The sequence below is a fragment of the Schistocerca piceifrons genome, chromosome 9, assembly GCF_021461385.2.
Source record: "Schistocerca piceifrons isolate TAMUIC-IGC-003096 chromosome 9, iqSchPice1.1, whole genome shotgun sequence".
In the NCBI taxonomy this organism is placed as follows: Eukaryota; Metazoa; Arthropoda; class Insecta; order Orthoptera; family Acrididae; genus Schistocerca; species Schistocerca piceifrons.
Genome location: NC_060146.1, coordinates 153,761,269 through 153,780,715, shown reverse-complemented (window position 1 = coordinate 153,780,715; position 19,447 = coordinate 153,761,269). Strand labels below are relative to the sequence as shown.

General features: G+C 45.0%; 1 protein-coding gene across 1 annotated transcript in view; it reads right to left on the bottom strand.

The window, feature by feature from the left end:
- LOC124717175 (UDP-glucosyltransferase 2-like) overlaps positions 1 to 19,447 on the bottom strand; it is an 80,819-nt gene that overhangs the window by 27,484 nt on the left and 33,888 nt on the right. The window contains exon 4 of the mRNA XM_047243952.1: positions 6,302 to 6,521. Within this exon, the coding sequence (XP_047099908.1) occupies positions 6,302 to 6,521 (220 nt within the window). The remainder of the gene's footprint in view (positions 1 to 6,301; positions 6,522 to 19,447) is intronic.

The following is a 19,447-nucleotide window of genomic DNA, read 5'->3' as shown; positions in this document are numbered from 1 at the left end:
GAATGGCCACCTAAAATCATTTACAGGAAATGCTGATGTCACGCTGGAATTCCCTGAGAGTCTTAAATAAAATGAAATTCATCCACGAAACAAATAACTTTGAAAACACTCGTTTAGCGGACTGTCTAGTATTATGCATCAACGTTGGAGCCTTACCAGGATGTCTTAGCAGTAGCGTAAAGAAGATGCAACTAAAATCGGCGCGTTTCATCACGGGATCGTCTGGTACCATGGCGTTATGGAGATCTTCAACGATCTCCAGTTGCACACGCTACAAATGGAGCGTTCTGGATTACGGAGAAGTTTACTGTCAACATTGAGAGAGCGTACATTTAAAGAAGACTCGGACTATCGGTTAGATCCTCCCATATACATCTACGGAAATGATAACGATGAGAAAATGTATAGAAGTGTGAGCTCGAGCGGAGGCTTAACGCAGTTCGTTCTAGAGACGTGCCAGCCACGAAGAGGATAGGGGAGATGGGGGCGACAGTAATACCATATGTACCCATAAGCACACATCTTACTGTCGCTCACTCTGGGACTTCTCGGCACAAGTAAATGGGAGCATGTATTCGATACTTTTGTTTCGATACGGAGCACTTTAATAATCGACTCATTCTTTCGATACTTACACCGTCTCGAGAGAAACGTATCAACATTCCCACGTTCATCGCCTGTTAATTCTCGTCGTTCAGCCATAATCACATAGGAAACCATTTGAAATGAATCACCTGTGGACAAATGCCCTTTTATACCTTGGGTATATGATACTGCTGGCATCTGTATATGTGCATATTACTATCCCATGACTATTGTTACCTCAGCGTATTTCACTACTAAAAGAAAAGTAGCGTTTAGTTTTATTATGAGTTAAACTGTGATAATAATATTACTCGATTATATCGCCAAAAACATATCGATGTCACGAATATATTGCCTGCACAATTATGGATTAAAATATCGCATATAGTACTCCGATGTATAGATATATTGATATGTGACGTCCGATAGCCTAGCCCTAGGACTGATAGATAATTGTGGCACTTTGGAGAATACGGAGGCTATGCCATAATTGTTTACAACATACTGCAGAGATATACAGGATATTGGAGAGATTTTAGTGTGTTGCATTGTCGTTGGCTGATCCTTTTTTATTCTAGGCGGTCAGCTAGCCCTGCCCATCTGCTACGTTGTTTTAAAACCTTCTACTGCTTTTTTACTTTTAGTTAATGTTTTCACCTTTGGCTTGCTTCTTTCGTTTTCTCCTTCAGTGAGGTTACACGTTTCGTTAACGCATTTGGTTCCTTCCCTGGGTTTCAAGCGATATGATTCTTTGTGGGTATTGTTTTAATTCGTGAGCTATGTGACTATGGTAAAAGGGACTGATAACCGCACAGTTTCGTCCCTTTAATCCACAACCCAACCAACCAATCACTAGAGCAAGAATGGGAAGGCAGTCATTCTTTTCCAACTCCATGGTAAATCGAACATTCGCGTCCGTTGAATTAAGGAAACCGTTAAAATTCACAATTCCATGAGGTCATACAACGAAAATACCATCCAAATATCTGAAAAAGTTTGCAGTTCCAATGCCGCTGACGCCAACGCACTTTCCTTGCTATTTTCTGTAAAGAGATTAGCAACAACAGGAGACTCCATTTGTATTTTCACAGAACAGATCACTGAATAAATAGGAAATGAAAGTCAACACTTGTCGAGACGGTTTAGATAAAGAGAGTAAGTACGGTGAAACTGTCTAAAAGTGACATTTTCCAATTACAGTCTCATGATGATATTTGGTATTTCGTGAACAATTTGCTGTATGAAACTTCCTGGCAGATTAAAACTGTATGCCGGACCGAGACTCGAACTCATGACCTTTGCCTTTCGCAGGAAAATGCTCTACCATCTGAGCTACCCAAGCACAACTCACGCCCCGGCTCCACAGCCCCAGATGGTAGAGCACTTGACCGCGAAAGGCAAAGGTCCCGAATTCGAGTCTCGGTCCAGCACACAGTTTGAATCTGCAAGGAAGTTTCATATCACCGCACTCTCCGCTGCAGAGTGAACATCTCGTTCTGGAATTTGATGTATTATTCGACAAATAATTCCAATTGTAAGTGTGCCTTTTGTCATTTTAACGTTAATAGTGCAAACTTAATAAAATCTAGTTCTTGTACGTTGATGTACTTGAGTATCTCTATATCTGGAAATTTTCAATCTAGAAGGCTGTGGTTTTCAACTATTTGTTTCTTGATTTCATGTACGTGTTCTGTGTAAACAGAAAAGGCGGTATTCCACATGCATGTAGAGATTTGCAAGTGTTGCATTGTAAAGATAAACTAAATATAACGGAAGACTTGAAGATATATACCTTGAAGAACTCCAGCTTTATTGTGTAATGACAATAACATGTGATCTATATAACTTACAAGAGATGAAAGGTCCAGTGTGGTATACAATCTTCAACACATCATTCGCTGACGATACCCCTATATGTGTTCTTTGTCCACCAGGAGCTGATTCAGCACTGCGAAGCTCAGGCAGCAGATACAGAGGAACAATTCATGCACAGAAAGAGCATAGCGTCTACACTGATGGAAGCTATTAATCTATTGTATATGGAGTTAGCTTCATATCAAAATGTCTCCATAGTCGAACACAAAACCCAGTTGAGTCTTTCAATAACTTCATTTGGACCCGCATACTAAAAATATTATTTCTATGAACGAAAACTCTATATCGGGGCGTTTGTGATGCTATGATAACGTTTAATGTGGTAACAAGCTAAGAATTAGGTCAGTAGAGCAACCCTTGATTGTACTTCAGTACCCGATACAATTCAAGCCTTCCAATGAAAGGATCAATTTAGAATCATGAAAGCTGAGTGAGCAGAAGGAGAAATGATTAAAGAAGCGAGGAATTGATGGTCAAAAACAGGATACAGGGAACGATGACTAAAGGCCTGGTTGTTCCTAGAGTTGGCACACCTCCGTAGATGACTTGATGTCATCCGAAACTTTGAAGTAGATTTCCTGAAAACTATCTTTTTAAAAATATCTCAGTCATTATCTCTGTACTTCATTTTGCACTTTGTTATCCCTCAGTACACTGTAGTACGTGAACCACTAAAGCACATCTACCTCCAACGGTTTTTTCCTTAGAGAGTTAAAAGTGGAGTTTTCAATGAGACGATTGAGCATAATTGACAAAAGTCGTAACTAGTTACTTGTTTATCTGTATGTTCTGAATCTGCTTCAGTAATTGTAGTACTTCTCAAAAATTTCAGGTCTCTATCAAAGTTCTGAGATAATGAATCATTAATATTTGCAATTTTTACACTGTGGGTACAGACTGTCCTTCCTCCTGTTACTGTAACATATAACTGTGACGAATCAGACAGAGGACCGCAGGAGAAGAGAGATCACATCAAAAGATACTAAAATATTACACTCGTTCAAACGCAGTCCTTCTAATTGACACAATGTTGTGTACCTAGTTCCGCGTAGTCAGCGCGTACACAACTTTTCCCACTAGAGCGCACCCCACTAAGCACAACAGTGCAGGCGCAGCACTCGTCCATCTCTGCTCTACGAGATGGCGCTGCCTTAGAGATGGACCAAATTCTGCTTCCGCCATCCGCGTATTAATATGTAACGCAGCCAATGAGATTGCTGCTAACGTAGAACCTTTTCTCGTCGCGGATCACACTCGCTCAGTGATACCTGAACGCGCAAGGTATTATAATGAGTGTACAGACCTCCGATTAGTCAGTCTGTATTTGTCTGCACCAGTCTGTACCAGTCGGCATTAGTCTGTACCAGTCTATAGTCAAGTTTCAGTCTGGGCCTGACAAGATTATCATATTCCTGTACATAGCCATGAAGATAAATGTATAGACACTTTGTTAAGTATCAGAGATATGTGAGAATAAGATTAACGTACCAAGACCAAAGGAACTTCAGATTGTCAATTGTAAATAGCATCCAGAATCAAGTTATGTAAGGTTTATGCTTGTTACTATTTTAATAAATGTGTGTGAAAATTAATCAAGTTCTGTTTAAAGTTGGTCACCGTCCATCTGCTACTCTAAATGTGCAAGTGGCATTCCTATCAACTGACCAATGGCAGAAGATAAACACGCCATGATAAGACCACGAGACATATTGCTGACACTCGCCTACTTCGTTAAAGCAACAAGTCAAATAATCTGATGGTGTGTGTATGGAACATCTTACAGTACGCACACCACACACAACAAATCTGCTGAGTTCTAGATCTGATGTGATACCCGGTCCGGATCAGACAGGAAACACTTTTATATTAAGTTCACTGGTAGGCTAGTATGTACAGCACATTAAGAGCTTCGAGGATTTCTCACATTGGTTAGAGCGATTGTGCTTGAATGATTCTGATATTTTATTAAGTACAGGCGTGGTCCCTCTCTTCTCTCGAGTTTCTTTGTCTCCCTTTGCAGTTGGGCATCTCATACATTGGTCAGACCACCATGATCATGGGAGTCCCAGCATCCGTATTCTGATATTGCAGAACGTTGCCTTAGTACCGGTCATCTTACGGATTGTAACAAGACAGAGATTCTTGCGTGCACTTATAACGTATTACGAGTTGTCATCTTGTATTGAAAGCATATTCGAGCCGGCAGGAGAGCATATTTTCGTTCTCACGCTCCAGAACTGATGCGATGCTGGCTACTGGCCTGAGCGAACCGTGTACTTTACTAATGCTGCGTGCAATACTAGGGGCGTTTGAAAAGTCCGTGCAGAGTCCGAGAGATGGCACCACCGGCGCGTATCGAGATCATGTTTAATTAGTAGCATCTTTGGAAAGAACGCACACCAAGTTTCAGCTATATTGGTCGATTTCTTTGTGTTTGGCATTCGTGTGAATCAATGAAGTCGAGTGATTGTCAAAAAAATGGACGAAAAAGAATTTGGTGTGATGCCTGGCAGAGGTTTCATCGAACCACCTTCACAATTCTCTATTATTCCAATCTCGTATAGCGAGCGGAAAGAACGAACACCTATATCTTTCCGTACGAGCTCTGGCTTCCCTTATTTTATCTTGGTGATCGTTCCTCCCTATGTAGGTCGGTGTCAACAAAATATTTTCGCATTCGGAGGAGAAAGTTGATGATTGGAATTTCGTGAGAAGATTCCGTCGCAACGAAAAACGCCTTTCTTTTAAAGATTTCCAGCCCAAATCCTGTATCATTTCACTCTCTCCCGTATTTCGCGATAATACTAAACGTGCTTCCTTCCTTTGAACGTTTTCGATGTACTCCGCCAGTCCTATCTGGTAAGGATCCCACACCGCGCAGCAGTATTCTAAAAGAGGACGGACAGGCGTTGTGTAGGCAGTCTCCTTAGTAGGTCTGTTACATTTTCTAAGCCTTCCCCACAACATTTACTATGTGTTTCTTCCAACTTAAGTTGTTCGTAATTGTAATAACTAGGTATTTAGTTGAATTTACGGCATTTAGGTTAAACTGATTTATCGTGTCACCGAAGTTTAACGAGTTTCTTCTAGACCTCATGTGGATGACCTCATACTTTTCGTTATTTAGGGTCAACTGCCATTTTTCGCATCATTCAGATATCTTTTCTAAATCGTTTTGCAGTTTGTTTTGGTCTTCTGATGACTTTATTAGTCGATAAACGACAGCGTCATCTGCAAACAACCGAAGACGGCTGCTCAGATTGTCTCCCAAATCGTTTATATAGATAAGGAACAGCTTAAATCCTCCTTTAAGTCCTGCTGTCCCATTGGTCAAACAAGACCCTGAGGGTCTTCCTGAACTTTGAAAGTCACGAATGTCAAAACGGTCCTCTTTACAAAGAGAAAACTATTTTATGTCCATTCTCTCTCTACTGTCATTATCCGCATATACGGCGCAAATGTTCCTAGTTGCCTCCGCTGCTGTCATCTCTGTACTAAACTCACACAAAAGAACACGTCGGAAATGTTCGAAATTTTTCACTTGGCACTCGGTCTTCTAGCGTCCAAAATTCCACTCACTATCTTCAAATAACAAAAGGACTAAACGTAAACTGAAACAGCAGCAGCGAAATGGCAGTCGATACATAAACCCATAGAAAGTGGAATATCAACATGCAATAGAAAAACGCAATGAACTTATGCACAAACCTAATACTTGAGCTTTGCACTATCCAGTAAGATACAGTTATTGATTTATATGCGATATTTAATGAAATTGCAGACAGAAGTGAGACCATGGCAGGATCTTCGTATGAGGTGGTATATGTTTTGAGACCGATACCTGGGGTCGTTGAGAACTTTGTTGAGCGCCTCCAAGACAGACTCCTTGGTCAACCTGAGTGTGTCCAGTTCGACAGCTGTACCCCTGGCCACGTTTCTGCGCAGGTTGGGGTACTGGTCCGCCATGAATGGGACACCAACTATGGGGACGCCATGGTACACCGCCTCCATGGTACTCAGCATCCCCCCATGGCTTATGAACACCTTCACATTGGGGTGCGCTGAAAATGAGAAACAGTTTCACATTGACATACATCGGGACATATTCCAGTGGAACGTCTGAGTTGGCTCGAAAGGCTGCCAGAGAAGCAGTTCAAATACACTGACAAAAAACGCAACACCAAAAAAAAGTAATGTAATGAAATTCCTGGAACACATTCGTCTAGATAACATAGGTAAGTCATTAGCATGTTAATATAAGTGCGAGATAAGCCATTGCGAAAGTGAAATACTGGTACATTAATGTCTGGCGTAATGAGTGCTGTCGACAAGGGATCTCAGATTGATTTCATATTCCTAGATTTCCAGAACGCTTTTGATACTGTTCCTCACAAGCGACTATTAATCAAATTGCGTGCGTATGGAGTATCGTCTCAGTTGGATGACTGGATTCGTGATTTCCTCTCAGAGAGGTCACGGTTCGTAGTGATAGAGAGTAAATCATCTAGCAGAACAAAAGTGATATCTGGCGTTCCTCATTGTAATGTCATAGGCCCTCTGCTGTTCCTGATTTACATAAATGATCTAGGTGATAATATGAGCAGCCCCCTTAGATTGTTTGCAGATGACGCTGTAATTTATCGTCAGACGATCAATTGCAACTACAAAATGAGCTAGAGAGTATTTCTGTAAGGTGCGAAAAGTGGCTTTTGGCACTAAACAAAGAAAAGTGCGAAGTCATCCACATGGGTACTAAAAGAAATCCGATACATTTTGGGCATACGATAAATCGCAGAAATACACTCCTGGAAATTGAAAAAAGAACACCGTGAATTCATTGTCCCAGGAAGGGGAAACTTTATTGACACATTCCTGGGGTCAGATACATCACATGATCACACTGACAGAACCACAGGCACATAGACACAGGCAACAGAGCATGCACAATGTCGGCACTAGTACAGTGTATATCCACCTTTCGCAGCAATGCAGGCTGCTATTCTCCCATGGAGACGATCGTAGAGATGCTGGATGTAGTCCTGTGGAACGGCTTGCCATGCCATTTCCACCTGGCGCCTCAGTTGGACCAGCGTTCGTGCTGGACGTGCAGACCGCGTGAGACGACGCTTCATCCAGTCCCAAACATGCTCAATGGGGGACAGATCCGGAGATCTTGCTGGCCAGGGTAGTTGACTTACACCTTCTAGAGCACGTTGGGTGGCACGGGATACATGCGGACGTGCATTGTCCTGTTGGAACAGCAAGTTCCCTTGCCGGTCTAGGAATGGTAGAACGATGGGTTCGATGACGGTTTGGATGTACCGTGCACTATTCAGTGTCCCCTCGACGATCACCAGTGGTGTACGGCCAGTGTAGGAGATCGCTCCCCACACCATGATGCCGGGTGTTGGCCCTGTGTGCCTCGGTCGTATGCAGTCCTGATTGTGGCGCTCACCTGCACGGCGCCAAACACGCATACGACCATCACTGGCACCAAGGCAGAAGCGACTCTCATCGCTGAAGACGACACGTCTCCATTCGTCCCTCCATTCACGCCTGTCGCGACACCACTGGAGGCGGGCTGCACGATGTTGGGGCGTGAGCGGAAGACGGCCTAACGGTGTGCGGGACCGTAGCCCAGCTTCATGGAGACGGTTGCGAATGGTCCTCGCCGATACCCCAGGAGCAACAGTGTCCCTAATTTGCTGGGAAGTGGCGGTGCGGTCCCCTACCGCACTGCGTAGGATCCTACGGTCTTGGCGTGCATCCGTGCGTCGCTGCGGTCCGGTCCCAGGTCGACGGGCACGTGCACCTTCCGCCGACCACTGGCGACAACATCGATGTACTGTGGAGACCTCACGCGCCACATGTTGAGCAATTCAGCGGTACGCCCACCCGGCCTCCCGCATGCCCACTATACGCCCTCGCTCAAAGTCCGTCAACTGCACATACGGTTCACGTCCACGCTGTCGCGGCATGCTACCAGTGTTAAAGACTGCGATGGACCTCCGTATGCCACGGCAAACTGGCTGACACTGACGGCGGCGGTGCACAAATGCTGCGCAGCTAGCGCCATTCGACGGCCAACACCGCGGTTCCTGGTGTGTCCGCTGTGCCGTGCGTGTGATCATTGCTTGTACAGCCCTCTCGCAGTGTCCGGAGCAAGTATGGTGGGTCTGACACACCGGTGTCAATGTGTTCTTTTTTCCATTTCCAGGAGTGTATAAGGGGTGTCAATTCGACTAAATACCTAGGAATTACAATTACGAGCAACTTAAACTGGAAAGACCACGTACGAAACAAAGACTGCGCTTTCTCGGCAGTACACTTAGAAGATGTGACAAACCCCCTAAAGAGACAGCCTACATTATACTTGTCCGTCCTCTGCTGGAATATTGCTGCGCGGTGTGGGATCCTTACTACGTAGGATTGACAGAGGACATCCAAAAAGTGCAAAGAAGGGCAGCTCGTTTCTTGTTAACGAGCGATAGGGGTGAGAGTGTCACTGATATGATAGGCGAGTTGAGGTGGCAGTCACTGAAACAAAGGCAGTTTTCTTTGCGGCGAGATCTGTTTACGAAATTTCAGTCACCAACTTTCTATAATTGCCTAGGCTTCCGTGGCCAGAGTCAGTCGACATAAAAGTTTTCTGGGTTTGGTACCGCGTCATAATGTAAAAAACTACCACTGCTGGAGAAAAACCAACGTTTCGGCCACGATTGCACCGGCCTTCTTCTGGGCCTAATGGTGACCCAGAAGAAGGCCGGTGCAATCATGGCCGAAACGTTGGTTTTTCTCCAGCAGCAGTAGTTTTTTACATTATGACGCGGTACCAAACCCAGAAAACTTTTATGTCCAGCAACTTTCTCTTCCGAATGCTAAAATTTTTTGTTGAAACCCACCTTCGTAGGGAGAAATGATCATCATAATAAAATAAGAGAAATCAGAGCTCAACCGGAAAGATTTAGGTATTCCTTTTTACCACGCGCCATTAGAGAGTGGAATGGAAGAGACGTAGTATGAAAATGGTTCGATGAACCATCTGCCAGGCACGTAAGTGTGAATTGCAGAGTAACCATGTAGATGTAGAACCGCCAGAATGTTTATGAAATGTCCCCTTAGAAAAATTATTGAATTACTGTGCTGGTAAACCCCTTACGTTATTTGATATTCAAACAGCTGAGCAGAACTGAACGTAATCAGACATTTCGCTCTTTACTTATTCTGATCATCACTAAACTGACACGCAATATTTTTTAGCGCAACGCAATCTGACTTTCAAAAATCCCTACAAAAGAATGGCCCTGACTAACAGTAACCTATACCTTTCATGAATCACTTACCTCACAAAAATCTTCGTTACTCGAAATACTGCAATACAGCGAGCGCCACTACTGCCAGCAAAATATAAGATTTTAACTACTGAAGGCACTAACTACTGATAGGTATAGTTAGCAAATGAAAGATTTTGATAAAGAATAAACAATGTATTTACCTTAATAGTGTTCAAAAGTCATAATATATATATCAGTTCATGACATCCAGTCTTACAAATTTACTGTCTCTGATGGGCACACGTCCAGATCATCCGCTCTCAAACCTTCATCTCTCTCCCCACATCCACCACTGCTGGCGGCTCACCTCCAACTGTGCAACGCTACGCGCTGTTAACAGCCAGCTGCCCAGCACTACAATAGCAAATTCCAACAATGCCAACCATCCACAGACTGCACACAGCACAGTCAGTGATTTTCATACAGAGCGCTACGTGGCGTTACCAACATAAAAACCTAAACAGCCTACTTACATGTTGAATGCAAGCATGGAAGCAATAAACGAGCATGCACTGAGCTGTAGAGGCACCAGAGGTCCATGCTTCTTGCATTTGCGGAGTTGTCGTCCGATGGTGTTCCATATGTGCTCGACTGGAGACAGATCTGGGTGATGAAGCAGGCCAAGGCAACGTGTCGACACTATGTAGAGCACGTTTGGTTTCAACAGCGGCATGTGGGCGAGCGGTATCCGGTTGGGAACCACCGCCTGTAATGCTGTTAATGAATGGCAGCACAACAGGTCGAACCACCAGACTGACGCACAAATTTACAGTCAGGGTGCGTGGGACAACCATGGGAGTGCTCGTGCTGCCATACGAAATCGCACATCAGTGTGTAACTCCATGTGAAGGTCCAGGGTGTCTAGCATGGAGACAGGTTGGTTGCAGGCCCTCATCTGGCCTCCTTCTAAACAGCACACTACCACCACTGGCACCGAGACAGTACCAGCTTTCATCAGAAAACACTGCAGACCTCCGCCTAGCCCTACAACGAGCTCTCGCGTGACAACACTGAAGTGGCAAATAGTAGTGGTTTGGCTTCAGTGGGTCGCACGCTACAGGGCGTCTGGCTTGCGGCTGTCCTTGAGAAAACCGATTTGTACCAGTTCGTTGTGCCACTGTGGTGCCAACTGCTGCTCAGACTTCTGCTGCAGATGCAGTACGATGCGCCAGAGCCACACGCCGAACACCATGGTCTTCCATCTCCCTGCGGAGTCCGATCTTCTTGCGGCGGTACATTCCCGTCACCACCGCTACCAGTAATCATGCACAGTGGCCACATTCTTGCTAAATATTTTTGCAGTATCGTGGAAGGAACATCCAGCTTCTCGCCGCCCTATTACACGACCTCGTTCAAACTCATTGAGTTGTTGATAATGGCATTAAAAAAAGGTTCAAATGACTCTGAGCACTATGGGACTTAACATCTGAGGTCATCAGTCCCCTAGAACTTACAACTACTTAAACCCAACTAACCTAATGACATCACACACACCCATGCCCGAAGCAGGATTCCAACTTGCGACCGTAGCGGTCGCGCGGTTCCAGACTGACGCGCCTAGAACCGCTCGGCCACCCCGGCCAGTGATAATGACATCTTTGACGCCTTAAAGGTATTCTTTGCTAACCTCACTCACCACGTCCAACCCCAAAGGTAACGTCCGTTATAGTGTGTACTTAAAGCAAACCTGATTTGCATCCTCATAGTTGCGCTACTAGCGCCATTCTTATGTGACTGGCTCCATATCATATTTGGTATGTAGAAACCCGCCTACCAACTTTCGTTTATGTCGCATAACTCCTTCTTGGTGCTGTGATTCTTTTCTCCGTCAGCGTATTTTGTTGTACGAGGGGGAATAGGAAAATAAGTCTCCCATGTCGACTGTGAAAGTAAAAAAAGAGAATTAGACCTTAAAGATAAGACATATCTTTAGTTTTCTATATAACTCTGTGACCAAAATGGTACTGAAACAGAGAATGACAGACTAAAGGGCGAAATAGTAAATGTCTTTTTCCAAAGCTGTTTCACAGAGGATGACTGCACTGTAGTTCCTTCTCTAGATTGTCGCACAGATGACAAAATGGTGCATGGTGCAGGGAATGGCAATTGAATCTCAATGTAGACAAGTATAATGTGCTGCGAATACATAGAAAGAAAGATCTCTCATCATTTAGCTACAATATAGCAGGGCAGCAACCGGAAGCAGTTAATTCCATAAATTACCTGGGAGGAGGCATTAGGAGTGAGTGAAAATGGAATGATAATATAAAGGTGATAGTCGGTAAGCAGATGCCAGAGTGAGATTCATTGGAAGAACCCTAAGGAAATGCAATTCGAAAACAAAGGAAGTAGGTTGCAGTACGCTTGTTCGCCCACTGCTTGACTACTGCTCAGCAGTGTGGGATCCGTACCAGGTAGGATTGATAGAAGAGATAGAGAAGATCCAACAGAGAGCAGCGCGCTTCGTTACAAGATCATTTAGTAATCGCGGAAGCGTTATGGAGATGATAGATAAACTCCAGTGGAAGACTCTGCAGGAGCGACGCTCAGTAGCTCGGTACGGGCTTTTGTTGAAGTTTCGAGAACATACCTTCACCGAGGAGTCAAGCAGTATATTGCTCCCTCCTACGTATATCTCGCGAGAAGACCATGTGGATAAAATCAGAGAAATTAGGGCCCACGCAGAGGCATACAGACAATCCTTCTTTTCACGAACAATACGAGACTGGAATGGAAGGGAGAAACGATAGAGGTACTCAAGGTACCCTCCGCCACACACCGTCAGGTGGCTTGCGGTGTATGGATGTAGATGTAGATGTAGAACTTAAAAGTATATTGAGTCTTTTGTAATACCGCTGTATAAGCTTCAAAAAGCCTTCCAGGAAAAAATCATGGCGTTGCATACGGAAGAAGCGTTGAACGGCTTGTTTGACTTCAGCATTGCTGCCAAAGCGCCTTCCACCGAGAGTCTTCTTCAAAGCAAGAAACAGATGAGTCACTTGATGCGACATCCGGACTGTAAGGCGGCTGGTGTTGGCGCTCCCAACCAAGAGTTACAATACGGTTTTGCGTTGCCGTCGCCGTGTGTGGTCTCGCATTGTCGTCCAACAGTAGAACGCCAGATCTAAGAATGCCAGGCCGCTTTTTCCGAATCACCTCTTTCAATTTCGACAGAGTGGCACAGTACCGCGCAGCATTGATGGTTGTATCCTCCAGGAAGTCCAGCAGCAAAACTCCTTTGGTGTCCCACAAAACGGTGAGTAGCACTTTACCTGCAGACGGAGTGCTTCTGAACTTCTTTCAGGCAGGTGACGACGGATGTTTCCACTCCACGGATGCGGCCTTCGATTCGGGCGTGTAACGGTGGACCCACGTCTCATTGCGCGTCACAATCCGAAACATAAGGTCATTGCCAGATTCATGGTAACGCACGAGCTGTTCCAGGCTGAACGCCATGCGTTGTTCCACGTGTGTCGGGGTCAGTTGGCGGGGCACCCATCGTGCTGACACCTTCCTGTATCGAAGAATGTCGTGGATGATCTTGTGAGCTCGCTCATGTCCGGTTCCAAGTTCTGCCGCTACTCCATCGACGGTGATACACTGGTTCGCTTTAATCATGTCATCCACAAAAAAATGTACAAACGTGAAACATTATGGGACTTGAAACTTCCTGGCAGATTAAAACTGAGTGCCGGACCCAGACTCGAACTCGGGACCTTTGCCTTTCGCGGGCAAGTGCTCTACCAGCTGAGCTACCCAAGCACGACTCACACCCCGTCCTCACAGCGCACACTCCGCTGTAGAGTGAAAATTTCATTCTAGATTATGGGACTTAACTGCTAAGGTATCAGTCCCTAAGCTTACACACTACTTAACCTAAATTATCCTAAGGACAAACACACACGCCCGTGCCCGAGAGAGGACTCGAACCTCCGCCGGGACCAGTCGCACAGTCCATGACTGCAGCGCCATAGACTGCTTTGCTAACGTCATCCAACTTCCTGACACTTGCATGTGTAGTGGCCGTGCGCGTCCGTCCAGGTCTCGGTATGTCCCGCACATGCTGACGTCCATCACTGATTTGCTGGCACCATCTCCGCACCATTTGCCTCGACACCACACCTGAGCCATACACCTCAACAAGGCGGTTATGAATTTCTGTGCCTGATACTCCACGTGCCCATTCATAGCGGATAACAGCTCTCACTTCCGCCCGTGACCATGACTCCAAAACGCACCTTCTCACCATTGCTCCGAGAAAAGACAGAGCGGCTGGCCTCTGCTTTGCGCAGGCATTGCGACAGCACCATCTGCTTGATCGCGGTCGACCTCTATCCAATGGTATATCGGTGTCTTGCAAGTGCGCGTTCACCTGCCGTGTCGCCTTTCACCCATATCACACAACTCTGCCCACAGTCGACAGGGGAAACTTATTTTCCAACTCCCCCTCGTATTTCACATTGACGCACCTCTAGGCATATTCCACAGGAGGAACCCTGATGGCTTGCGAGGATGTCAAAAGAGGCAGTTTATTTGTTTTGTTTTATTTGGACTTTTAGTTAGCCTGACCATAGCATAGCTGTCTCGACAGTGCCGGATTGCCGCGTCCGTTAGCACACCGCTTTCGGGATTCAGGGAGCCGCAGTGACACCGGGATCGCGTTCGCCCGGCTCATTAACGCCGACGTTCGGTGTTTCGGCCGACCTGTGTGTGGTTTTTAAGAGGTTTCCCATATCCGACTAGGTGAATGCCAGACTGATATCCGCGTCGTAAACATTTATAAACCGTGCCCACATTATCACCTGGCATCACAGTACACGCACACAGCTGAAGTACGTAAAATACTTGACTTATTAAGTAATAGAGCCCAGTACGTTGTAATCGATGGTGAGTGTTCATCAGAGGTGAGGGTATCCTCTGGAGTGCCCCAGGGAAGTGTGGTAGGTCCACTGTTGTTTTCTGTGTACATAAATGATCTTTTGGATAGTGTGGATTGCAATGCGCGGCTGTTTGCTGATGATGCTGTGGTGTACGGGAAGCTGTCGTCGTTGAGTGACTGTAGGAGGATACAAGATGACTTGGACAGGATGTGTGATTGGTGTAAAGAATGGCAGCTGACTCTAGATAAATGTAAATTAATGCAGATGAATAGGAAAAAGAATCCTGTAATGTTTGAATACTCCATCAGTAGTGTAGCGCCTGACACAGTCACGTCGATTAAATATTTGGGCGTAACATTCCAGAGCGATATGAAGTGGGACAAGCATATAATGGCAGTTGTGGGGAAGGCGGATAGTCGTCTTCGGTTCACTGGTTAAATTTGGGAAGATGTGGTTCATCTGCAAAGGAGACCGCTTATAAAACACTAATACGACCTATTCTTGAGTACTGCTCGAGCGTTTTGGATCCCTATCAGGTCGGATTGAGGGAGGACATAGAATCAATTCAGAGGCAGGCTGCTAGATTTGTTACTGGTAGGTTTGATCATCACGCGACTGTTACGGAAATGCTTCAGGAACTCGGGTGGGACTCTCTAGAGGAAAGGAGGCGCTCTTTTCGTGAATCGCTACTGAGGAAATTTAGAGAACCAGCATTTGAGGCTGACTGCAGTACAATTTTACTGCCGCCAACTTACATTTCGCGGAAAGACCACAAAGATAAGATAAGAGGGATTAGGGCTCGTACAGAGGCATATAGGTAGTCGTTTTTCCCTCGTTCTGCTTGGGAGTGGAACAGGGAGAGAAGATGCTAGTTGTGGTACGAGGTACCCTCCGCCACGCACCATGTGGTGGATTGCGGAGTATACATGTAGATGTACTGCTCCAGGAGGTAAGAGGTGAGATTAGGAAGGACTTTCGACCATCCTTTACCTCTGTCATTGCCAAATTCAGAAATTAACGTGACGAACACGAGAATATACGTGATGTGGGCTATCAGACCATTTCTTACATCAGGCAAGGAACTACACACACTGGAAGAATTTACAGAACGTTCTTAATTTCTGTGCTTAGTTATTGGTCTGCAATCAAACAGTCAAAGAAACAAAGAGACTATATCGACTAGAAGCGACACACAGCAGTGGTCAAAAGACAGACAGGAAAAAAAACAACAAAGCTGATAACATTTTCTTAGTGAAATGGAGCATGATGTGTATAAGCAACAAACAAAAGCCTCCAGGAAGCTGAAACAATTTAATAAATAAGAGAGAGATATTGTTCAAATTAATCCCGTTTCAGAAAATGAATATTTGGATTATTTACAAAGTCTATGGACAGGTGATGAGGAAAATGTGAAGACTGCTGTTAGTTACGAGCATGTTGATTTTATATTGATGGAAGAATTGAAGGTCGTGTTAAAAACAGAAAATCCCCAGCGGAAGATTACCTCAATGTAGAAGTTTCGAAATATACTTTGGACTCATTACTCATAAAACTATGGAATTTTGTAAATACTGGTACTTGTTGGAAAAACAACAATATATCAGAGGATTGGCAAACAGCAGTTGTTATACCACTATTTGAAAAAGGAGATCGCAGGAAATCTGGCAATTGTCGATGTATTAATCTTCTGAACTCTGATTACAAGATATATGCGAGACTAATAACAAATATGCTAATGGTACTGTCGGAAACATTTCTTATTGAGGATCAGAATGGGTTTCGGTTGGGAAGCTCTTGCTTAGACTGTATTTTTCCAATCTGCCGAATTACTGGAAAACACAGAGAATATAATCACCCCACATACATAGCCTTTATTGACAATGTAAAAGCTACTGATAAAGTTAATAGATTTAAACTATAGGGAATTTTAAAAAAGAATGCTGTACCCCAGAATCTAAGTGTAATTCAGAGTATGTATATACAAAACAAAATCGAAGTACAAAAAGGTAGTCCGCTTGCGAGAAACATATCTCAGGGTGTAAGACAGGAGTCTACTTTATCACCCACATTATTTAATGTGTGCATAGACGACTTCATACAGATATAACAGAATAAAGCAGTGCGCAATTATAAGCATAATAATAAAGTTATAAATACATTCGTGTTTGCTGATGATCTTTGCGGACTCAGAAGATGAATTAAATACAGCAATTTGGTCCTTGCACAAAGTAGCAAACAATTATAATATGATAATACCTGAAGGTAAAAGTAAGACAATGGTATTCCGTGGTAAGGGGCATTATAGAGAAATAAATAATAATTGATGGTGAACCGCTAGAAGAAATAAATACTTGTAAATACCTGGGATGTGAGGTCTAACACACTGTTGTCGAAAATTAAAGCAAACCGCTATTTCCCTGTCCCTTGTCTAATCCGCAGTATTTATGTATGTATGTACGTATTAACTGTGGACCTAGACATCCAGCTGTAGCCCTCAGTAGTTCACAAGCCCACAACAGGCCACAGCAGACCACCCACTCCACCGCCGCCCCACACTGAACCCAGGCGCAGGGTTGTTGTGCGGTTCGGCCCCCAGTGGACCTCCCGTGAACGTCTCATACCAGCCGAGTCTAACCCCAAATGTTTGCGTGGCAGAATAATTATGGTGTACGCGTACGTGGAAACGGTGTTTGTGCAGCAATCGCCAACACAGTGTAGCTGAGGCTGAATAAGGGGAACCGCATTCGGCGAGGCAGATGGAAAACCGCCTTAAAAACCATCCACAAGCAGGCCAGCAGACCTCGACACTGATCCGCCATGCGGATTCGTGCCGGGGACCCGCTTGCCTTCCCGTTCGGGAAGCAGCGCGTTAAACCGCGCGGCTAACCGGATGGGCAAATCGCGTTATGATCATACAGACTGTCAACAGATAGCCATACGATCGTGTTCTGCACGGAAGATACCATTCAGGGCAACGGACAGTCATGTCAACGATGACGTCACGGCACATATCAACAGCATAGTGTTTGCCAGGAAGTCCCACATCCACAGTCAGTGTGTAGACAGGCGGTGCAGTATGACACAGAGAAGATACCTACCAGACTCTCTGCAGTGGAGGGACATAGGAAGAATGGGATCAGGACAGTTGCAAACTGATGTGGCCTGATGGCTTCATGTGAATCGTTCTGTTCTTTCTTGAATGTGGCGAAAGTTTGTAGAGACCGAAACTGTACTGCACAGCAGCTGGCTTCTGACCTGGCAGCATCCAATGGACGTGTTGCATCGAGGCCAACGATGAACAGAAGGCTTCAGCAGAGCGACCTTTACTGTCAGGGACCTGCCGTATGTGTACATCTGACGTGTCTTCACATAAGGGAACGTCTGAAGTGGAGCCGTCAATTTGCCACCTGGACGATCGAACACTGGGCCAATGTTCTTTTCACAGATGAGACCCGATTTGATCTGGAGAGTGATTCTCAATGGATTCGCATCTGGTTGGAATGTGGAACACGATTTCAGGACCCAAACATTGTGGAAAGAGACCGATATTGAGGAGGATCCCTAATGGTGTGGGCACGGATTGTGTTCACCACTCGATCACCTCTTTACGAAATTGTACAGGTGAATCGGCAAGGTTTAACTGCTGTCAGGTATCGTGACGAGATTTGGGTATCTCATGGGCGGTCGTTGCGAGGTGGTGCAGGCCCACACTTCGCATCGATGGACGATAATGCTCGATCTCATACAGCGCAGGTGGTTGATGTTTTCTTTAAAACTGGAGATGTTGCACGCATGGCGTAGCCTGCTAGCTCTCCCGATTTGAACCACATAGAGCATGTCTGGGATGCACTGTGGAGACGGGTTCCATTACGTCAGCATCCGTCAACCCCTCTCCAAGACATGCGAGCAGCTCTGCAGTAAGAATAGGTGTCATTGCGTCAATATGAGATTAATGACATCATCACAGCTGCCCCGTCGTTATTAGGACTGGTTAAAATGGCTCTGAGCACTATGGGACTTAACATCTGTGGTCATCAGTCGCCTAGAACTTAGAACTAATTAAACCTAACTAACCTAAGGACATCACACACATCCATGCCCGAGGCAGGATTCGAACCTGCGACCGTAGCAGTCCCGCTATTAGGACTGTATTGCTGCCAGAGGTGGTCACATCTAATACTGAGCACTTTAAGCAGTCGTCGGAATGTGTATGCAGATCCGTTAAATTGGAAAAAACAAAGGAAAAACGAGGAACATTTTGGTCTACAGTTACGCATGTTGCAGTTTTTTACGTTCTATATTATTTATATTGTTGATACCTTACTAATTATACTGTTTCGTGCCAAAATAAATGCAACCTTACAGAATTTCCGTTTTTTATTTAATTTTGGACGCCAGTGTATATCATGCACTGTGGTCAAGACAACATAGTGCAAACATTCCAGCAATTGGTAGGTACTGTAATTCACACTCGCCTCCAAAAATTGGAAAAGAGACAGAACTAAAATTTTATAATGTGATGACACTGCCACTTCTGATGTATGGCTCAGGGGCTCTAACCACCAGTCGAAGAAGGAGTATTGAAGCATCAAAGGTGAGGTTCCCAATGTCTCTGGCTGCTTCCAGATTCAAAGACCGGATAAAAAATTGTGAAATAAGTTTTTGAGCCGTGGTAAAATTTGCTGTTTTGAAGAGCGCGCCGCAGCTCGTAGTGTAAAGCAGTCGCCCTACGTTTCTGGTGGTGGCGCCGCTGTGGCGATCGCAGCTTTGGTG